This window comes from Mus pahari, chromosome 6, assembly GCF_900095145.1.
Source record: "Mus pahari chromosome 6, PAHARI_EIJ_v1.1, whole genome shotgun sequence".
Taxonomy (NCBI): Eukaryota; Metazoa; Chordata; class Mammalia; order Rodentia; family Muridae; genus Mus; species Mus pahari.
The window spans coordinates 17319129-17327680 of NC_034595.1; the positions used below are offsets into that span (position 1 = coordinate 17319129).

At 54.4% G+C, this 8552-nt stretch overlaps 1 protein-coding gene across 5 annotated transcripts in view; it reads right to left on the reverse strand.

Moving 5' to 3' along the window:
- Positions 1–889: 889 nt before the first annotated feature.
- Positions 890–8552, reverse strand: part of Whrn (whirlin) — an 86931-nt gene continuing 79268 nt past the window's right edge. For 3 of the 5 annotated variants that reach the window (XM_029539923.1, XM_021199599.2, XM_021199597.2), the window contains 5 exons: positions 5296–5367; positions 4054–4588; positions 2385–2566; positions 1975–2097; positions 890–1640 (listed from right to left, as the gene is read on the reverse strand). In XM_029539923.1, the coding sequence (XP_029395783.1) occupies positions 1458–1640; positions 1975–2097; positions 2385–2566; positions 4054–4588; positions 5296–5367 (1095 nt within the window). In that variant the 3' untranslated portion in view covers positions 890–1457. The remainder of the gene's footprint in view (positions 1641–1974; positions 2098–2384; positions 2567–4053; positions 4589–5295; positions 5368–8552) is intronic. The other 2 variants (XM_021199601.2, XM_029539922.1) reach the window with 1 other exon arrangement.

The window sequence follows — 8552 nt, forward strand, 5'->3', positions numbered from 1 at the left end:
ACTACCTTGACCGTGGGCCTTGCTCACATAGACAGGAAGGTGTGTCTGGCTCTGTCCCTGAGTAGAAACAGCTCTCCACGCAGCTCTTGGTCTCTGCACTCCCAAGACCCTGTGGGGCGAGGCTGTAGGGACCCTCTGGGAAGAAGCATCCTGGGCAGTGGGCCTCCTCTCCTTTGTGAATGAGTCGCTTGCCTATAAACCAGGGCTTCAGACTTGGCTTCCTGGATGTCAGTCTGGCACGTGTGCATGCAGATGTGTGCTTGTGCCCGTGTGTGCACGCCCACGTGGAAGCCAGAGATCAAACACAGACGTCATTCCTAAGGAGCCACTCCTTGTCTAGACATGGTCTCTCACATCGGGCTTGCTGGCTGGTCGGTGAGCCCCAGGGATCGTCCTGCTTGTGCCTCCCCGGTGTTTGGATTACAAACGTATGCTACAGTGCCTGTGCTTTTATACTGGCTCTGGGAATTGAACTCAGGACCTCAGGATCATATGCCGATTACTTTACTAAGCCATTTCCCGGCCCCAGTGTGTGTTTTTAAACACAATGCCCATAGCATACTCTATCTGGGAGCATACCTGTGTGTCTCACTTAAAAAAAACAAACAAACAAAAAAAAACAAACAAACAAACAAAAAAAACCGTTAACTTCACCTTTTTATAGTAAATTTTCCCCTCACAGCTTCAGTAAGGTCCTCCAGTGGGCAGGTGAGGCCCAAGCCCTGTCTCCTCTCCTTCTGTATGACCCCAACTGAACAGCTGGTGCTCAGGATTCAGTTGACAATGTATGAGGCTCTGGGTGTCCCACCTGTCCACCCCTCACATCTCCCCACGAAGAGCAATCTAAACCCCAGCCAGTAGACAACCGCACAGAACACTGGCCCCCAACCTTATTCAGATTTATTTATTGAAAAATTAAAGTCATAAGCTCTGTATATAAATACACTGACATTGCTGGTCGCCTGCAAGGCCTCTGGGATAGGCTGGGGGTGCAAAGGGAAGCTGGGGCCTTTGGGGGGAGGGCTCCCCTGAAGCACAGGAAGGGAAATAAATAAATAAATAAATACCATAGGGGCGCGGAGCCAGGAGGAAGGGGATACGACTGGTGTCAACAGGCGTGCTGGCGGCTCATTTGTGGCACTGAAGGTCCCCCTGGCCAGAGGGAAGCAGTCTGTGAACTCTCCTGTGTCCTCACAGCCAAAGGCCTGGGAATCTGGGGTGACGGCACCCCCTTCCAGCCTAGGGAATGCACTCTGCACTCCTGTCACCTAACGCAGTTTTACTGAGTCCCTGCCGTGTTTCTGGCACACAGGTTTTGACCTGACTTTCTGCTTGCCTTGTCTGGCCCTCTTCTTCTCCTAGTCCGGGCCAGGGGACCGGGCAGGGTGAATGTGTCAGGGTGGGGTGGGGGACTCTGCCTGTGACCCTGGCGGATAGCCCTGACCTTGGCCCCACCCCTAGAGCATCACATTGAACTCAGTGACCAGAAAGTCGATGTAGTCTCTCTCCTTGGTCTTGAAGGCCTCGGCGATGATTCGGGCGGCCTCTCTGTGCTCCTTGCCCCGAAGTGTCTGCCCATTCACTTCCAGAATCACGTGGCCCACCTTGAGCTGCCCACAGTTATGGGCAGAACCTCCTCGCTGCACAGAGAGACACAAGCAAGGGTCATGTGGGTGCCAGGTTTTCACTGCCTGCTAAGCAGCTGGATGCTGCCAGTCTCGAGGCCACAGTCCTGGCAAAGTCAGGGCTGTGCAGAGTAAAAGGGAGCGACTCTCCAAGTTCCAGGCTAGGATAGAGTGGAGGCGGGGAATCCGTTCATGTTAGCCTGCCCGGCAGCCCGACACGTCAAGGGGCTTGTCATTCAAGAGGGTCCGCGTGTCTGTCTCCAGGTCTGTGTCACCTCAGGGAAGGCACATCTTAAGGGTGCAGAGGAAGAGCTCTTTAACACAGGGAGACGTACGTAGGGGAACATACCTGAATTGTGACGATCCTGGGCAGAGGCTGGCGTGTGTTGGCACCGCCCTCAATGGCGATGCCCAGTGTGGCTGCGCTTTTCCTCACACGGACCAGGGTGGATGTTGGCTCCAGCAGGCCGGGCTGCAGATGGGAGAAGGGTGGCCTTGATGCTTCTCAGAGGAGGGCAGTTGAGGCCTCAAATATGACACCTCAGACTGTCTGAGCTACCATGTTACACTAGAGTAGAGAACGGCTGCCAGTCCTTGCCACCCAGGAGCAGGGCAAGGTGAGACTCCATGGTTCCTAGCACAGGGACCCTTCTGGATGAGCCCTTCCAGCAACGCATCCTAAGGGTCGCATGCCAAGTGTCTCCTGATTCCCAGGCCCGTCCATCCTCCTCCAGGGCTCTGTGTGCACTCCCGACTCACAGGTTTGTTGGCACCCTCTGCAGTCCTCTCCGTCCGGGGCAGCTCCTTGCCATTCTTGTTCTTAGCGGATGCTGTCTGTCTGCCTCGGCCTGAGGTGCTGGCCTCCGTCTCCCCGGCATCCACGCCACTGTCCTCGCTCAGAGTCTGCCCACTGTCTGAGAGCTGAGAGAGTGTGGAGGCTGCTGGGGACACATGAGGAGACAACAGCTGTCATGGAGGGCAACTTGGGGGAGGTGATGGAGCCGGGGGAGGGGAGGTGAAGGGCCCTGATTGACCATGCAAAGATGGAGGGAAGGATGAAAAGATACAGGGGCCGGAGGGCAGGGGATATCCCCCCCGCCCCCCAAGGAACTGGCATAAATAAGAAAATAGAGGTTAACAGGCTGGCTCAGCTCCCAGGAATGGGCTGCTGCTTTTGTTTAAACTCACTTCATGTCACACATTAATGAAAGATATTTGAATTATGATCTTCTTTAGAAAGGTCATAATTTCACAAGAAACGCATGAAAGGTCTGCCAGCCTTTTTTGTGACTACCCTGCTGTGAGCTGAGTGGTGGACACACACATCCTGTTCCCTGGCCAGCAAAGCTGCTTCATTTTGTGTGTGGCCACTGGACTGTGGGCTGGGGGCTCTTGCTTATGAATGTGCATTGTGGCCCCTGGTGATTTGGGTAGTAACTGTGCAAGCCTGGGTGAGAGATGTATCCTCCCAGAGCTGCCTGCCCTTGTTCTAATCCCGGAGAGGGATGCAGACGCAGGGTTGTCACAGAGACAACTGTGCAGGGAGGAGCAGTGTGGGGCTGTGCCAAGCTGTGAGGATTCACTTGGGAAATGGAAACTGACAGAATGCTGGCCCAGGGCTGACGGCAGGACTCCATCATGAGCTAAGTACAAGCAAAGTGTCTAGTCATTACCGGCTCCCAGCATGGTCCGTCTACAGAGGTCTGCTTGATCTTCTCACACATGCCAGTTTTTCCTTGGGGTGGGGACATAGCGTTGAGCATCTGTGAGTCCCTGCTTGCCCTTTCCTAGGCGACTCAGGCTTCCTAGGTGTTCCTGGGCTCCATAACATCAGGTATCACTTCAGCCACAAGATGGCAGCAGAGCCCACCTAACTTGCTGGACAGCCAGCATTTTACAACCTCACTGGGCATCCCTTAGAAAACAGGGGAGCCCAGCCTGGGGCTTTGTTGCACTCTGAATTCTACACATCATTCAGAGGTCCAGTGACTAGGATTACCACGGCCCTGGCATCAAGCACCTACTCTCTGCCAGACTGGGTGGTCGGGGGCAACAATGCTCTCCCCAGGCACAGTCTTCCAGAGGAGGCTGAGAGGTGATAGATGCAGGATGCAAGGGCAGGAGGCCCCTAACTCCATCCCCACACAAACCCTCACTCAGTGACCGATATGGCAGTACTGCCTCTGTCTAGCACACATGACCCGGGAAGGTGCCACCCATTCAGGCAATAAATGATAGTCAGGGGCAGCGGTGAGATTCAAACTCTCAAGTCTTGGCTCCAGGCTATCTTCAGTCTGACCCTGAGCTAGACCTCATGTAGGCTAGCAGACCATCCTGCAGCACCCAGCCCAGGCCATCACAACAGGAAGAGTGACTCTAGGGACTGGAGACCCCTCCCTGTGTCCCAGAGCTGGACAACCATACTCACTGCGAGTCTGGGGCAGAGCCCGCACTTCATTCACATCGGGCTCACTGTCCGGACGGTGCACCTCCACCAGGACAAAGTGCTGGTTTGCACCCACGGCGTCGGGGTGTTCAGAGGGTGATGGTGGTGGAAGGCAGGCCCCAGCTCCTGGGGTCTCCGCAGGAGGGCTCTTCAGGTGAGGTGGGGACTGGACGCGAGGGAAGGGGCCGATGGGGTGCTGGTTAATCAGGGCCAGGTGGGTGTCCAGCGGCTTTCTCGAACTGGGGTTGGCATGGGAGATGGAGGCGTAAATGGGGGAGGAGGGAGAGTCCTGTGCTGAGGAAGGTCCTGGGGTGGGCGCAGCGCCCGGCGGCGGGCTGTGGTTCCGTGGTGCTGGGAAGACAATGCCTGAGTGGGCAGCAGAGGACAGAGGTGCGGGGTCCTCCCTCCCTGGCTTCCGCGGCTGACCAAGCAGGTGGTCATGACCTTGAGCCAGGGGTGGTGGGGGAGGAGGTGGCTTGATGCCAGGCAGATCCTCTGAGGGGGGTTTGACATCGTCCTGCCAAAAGACCCAACAGGAGTAGAAGTCAGAGCCCATGGTAGATGGAGAGGGACAGCGAGTGGTGCTGGACCCAGCAAAGACTGGGTCCCGGCTCCTCAGCTCCTGGCCACACTGCTTTGAATAATGCAACGCTCAGTGGAAAACTGTTCCCGGCATCTCAGCAGCTGAGGAGCGCCAGGATCTCGGCAGGCGTCTCTGGGGACCCACTCGATTCCTTAGGGAATTGAAGTTCTTGGCATCAGCAGGGGCTCATCACAAGTGACAAGACTTAATTAGCCACAGGCCGGGACAGGAGGAGGCAGGGTGGCAGGGTGGCCATGGACAGGGCACATCTCCGAGCATAGTGGACCTACTAGAAGTTTGAGCAAGGATGAGTACAGGGATAAGTACAGCAGAGCACATGATGTGTCAACAGGGTGCCTGAGGTGCTGGGTGCCTTATGACCAGAAGTGGACCACGGTCACCAGCTCCTGGGAGCGCCTTAGGTCAGTGTCCACACTGGGAAAGCTCTGACAGCCACAGATGGACTGTTTCCATGCTTTGATCAAACCACTTGCAGGGGTTTCGTGTTTCAGATGGGTTGGTGGGGTCTCGACGGAGACGCTGTCCTCCCACCCACCCCGAGTCCCCTCTCTGTGGCTATCCCCAAGAAGAGTCCAGGGGTCCATGAGCAAAGAAGGGGGTGCAGCCAAGCAGGGCCTTACCACAGACACATCCGGGAGGGCGTTGGCGCTGCCTTGGGGAGTCTCACCAGTTCCTTCCAGGTCTAATGTATTCTAGAAACAGGTGGACAAGTGACACGCTTAGCAGACGAGAGCTGAGAGGAGAGCTCATCTGTTCTCCTGGACCTGGAATCTAGGACCTTATGACACCTTCTGATGGCTGAGGCAATCCTGACACACCCCTCTGTGGAGATTCACCTTACCCATTCAAAGCGGTACAGTGACTTTTTCTGTAAGTCACTTTGAAGTAATTTTTTTTTTTTTTATTTTCTTGAGACAGGATCTCATGCTACACTCACTTTAAACTTGCTGTGTAGCCTAGGATGACCTCGAATTGATTCTCCTTTTGTCTACCTTACAGAGCACTGGGGTTAGAGGCATGTGCCAATTCATTCAGTGTATATGATGCTGGGAAGTGAACACAAATCTTTATATACAACAACAAAACAACAACAACAACACTCTATCAACCGAGCCACGCTCCAGGCCAGGAAGTTGACTTTCCTTTGGGACTTCCTGATCGCTTTCAGGCCTTCACTGACCGAGCTGCCTGGAGATGCTTGGGGTATCTTAGGCTTGAGCTTTAACAGATGCAGCACCCTCGAATCTAGTGGCCGACACAGTGCTGGGGGTGGGGCACACAGAACAAACGAGGTGTGCATAAGGGTGCTGTACCAAGCGGATCCCATCTTTAAAACTATTCATGTCTTCCTCCCTTTATACTGTGTTATTGACAGAGCAGTGGAGGGAGGGAGGGAGGGAGGCACGCATAGAGATTATTTAGGTCTCAGAGGGCATCACATGGCTAACAGCATCCAATACACTGGGGAGCAGCCACCAAGGAAGGCCTTCCTAGATGGGACAGGGCTGGACATAGTCCGACTGTGGGCAGGGAGCCATGTTTCCGACACTGGGAACTGTGTGTGCATAACCAGGGAAGAACACAGAGAACGCCTGTGGACTTTCTGTCAGCTCTCAATTATGCCTGGACTTGGGCCTGAGGGCAGTGGGGTTGCCTCAGAGATGAGGTCCAGTTTGCTTTCCACCAAGAAAATTCATTTTGCTCGCGACGTCCCTTCCTGCCAAGCGCACTCACTGTAGGCGCTGTGGCCAGCCCTTCTCACTCACCCTTGCTGTGGTTTGACTTCACACTTGCTCTGTTGGCTTCCAGGTCACCTCCTGCATGGGTGGGCCTGTCTGAGCAGCCCACCCCTCCCCTTGCTCCACTCTCCTCCCCCACTCCACACTGCTCCCCGCCCAGCAGCCAAACAGTCCTTGGAAAAGAATTCAAGTAATGTTCATCCTCACCACAAGCAAAGCCCAAACTCACAGGATTGCTGGCCCTTTCTTGCTCCCATACATGCTGCCCCAGGGCCTTTGCACTAGCTGTCCTGGCACCTGCACCATTCGTGATTCACTTCCATCTCTCCTTTAGTTCTCAGTGCCTGAGGCCTCCCAGACCGGCTCTGTCTACATGGGCACCATACATACCATCGGCTGTCTATCCCGACCCCATTCCACTTTCCTGCACACAGGTCGCAATGTGGCTTTATTATCTCTTATTCCTGCTGGGTATAAACTCAGGCAGGACTTGGACTACTGTGCCTGCAGTGCTCAGTTCTGTGGCATCTGCAGGGTAAACGAATGAGTCTCTATGAGTGAAAGGATTGCTTGCTTTAGCTGCTGGAAGCAGGGGCTGAGCAAGCTGAACATGGATGAGGGAGGTGCTGTGTTCTTTGCAGGGGCCAGTCATGACAGCTGCAACAAGAGGGAAACACGAGTTGAAGGCAGGAGGCCCAGACTTCATTGCCCTGAGGCAGAGCTTCCCGTATATGGATTCCTTTCTCAGAAGCTTGGGTAACAGAGGACATGTTTTCAAAAGCTAGTGATGAAGCCACGTGCAGCACTCTGAGTCCTCTTCTTGGGCCACCCCTGAGCTTCTTAAGCTCACATCCTCCCTACTTCTCCAGCACGACGCCATCCTACCTGCCCCAGGGCCTTTGCACAAGCTCTTGCGCTCTGCCTCTTACAGCTGTGTGACAACAGACGAGTCATAGAACCTCTCTGTAAAACCAGGTCATACTGCTGACCCAGTAACCCCAGGCGGCTCTTCCCACAGGCCCTGGCACTGTACTTTGGAAGCCCAGGAACTCTTGCAAACTGCCCCACAGTGAGGGGGCTGCAGAGTGCACCTTGGCCCCTGGGTGACCAGTTTCTCAGAGGGAAAGATCATGGAGTCTTCCCATAATCCCTTGCCAACTGCCATCAGCACAGCGCTCCCTGGGAATATCCAAGATGGGTGGGCACCAGAGACCCCCTCCTAGCGGAGGTGAGGGACAAGGGCGGTTTGTCCATGCAGGTCCTTTTAGGGTTCCTGTCAAGCTCTGGCCTCAGCAGGAAATGCAGAATCTATGTAGTGTCTACTCCAAGGACAAAAGAAGTTCTGCCGGAGGCACGCATGGCCAGTGTTATCTGCTGCGGGAGATGCTGGGAGTCAGGGTGAGGCAATTGGGTGAACCTGTCCCTAGGAACCCGGAGCATCATTCAGCAGACACTGACCATGATTTAGGAAGAGAGGAGAGAAGGGATGGAGGGTCATGAAAGGCCATGTTGAGAACTAGGTGCCTGGCTCTTCTCCATCCCTTAGCGTATGCACTTTTCCCTATCAGCTGTCACCTCTCCTGTAACTTCAGATCTTAGAGGAGTGTGACAGGTTCAAGGTGGCATGGCCATTGTTCCGGCTAATTTTTTTAAAAGATGTATTTATATATTATATGTAAGTACACTGTAGCTGTCTTAAGGCATCCCTGAAGAGGGCCTCAGATCTCATTACAGATGGTTGTGAGCCACCATGCGGTTGCTGGGATTTGAACTCAGGACCTCTGGAAGAGCAGTCAGTGCTCTTAACTGCTGAGCCATCTCTCCAGCCCAGTCTGGCTGATTTTATGACAACTTGACACAGGCTAGCACCATCTGATAGGAGGGAATGTCCATTGAGAAGATGCCTCCATAAGATGGGACTGTGGGCAAGCCTGTAGAGCATTTTCTTAACTAGTGACTGATGGGGGATGGCCCAGCCCATTGTGGGTGGTTCCATACTTAGGCTGGTGGTCTTGAAAGGAGGTCAAGCCACGTGAGCAAGTCAGTAAGCAGCATACCCCCAGATGCACGCACGCACACACGCAGACACACACACAGACACACAGACACACACACACAGACACACACAGACACACACA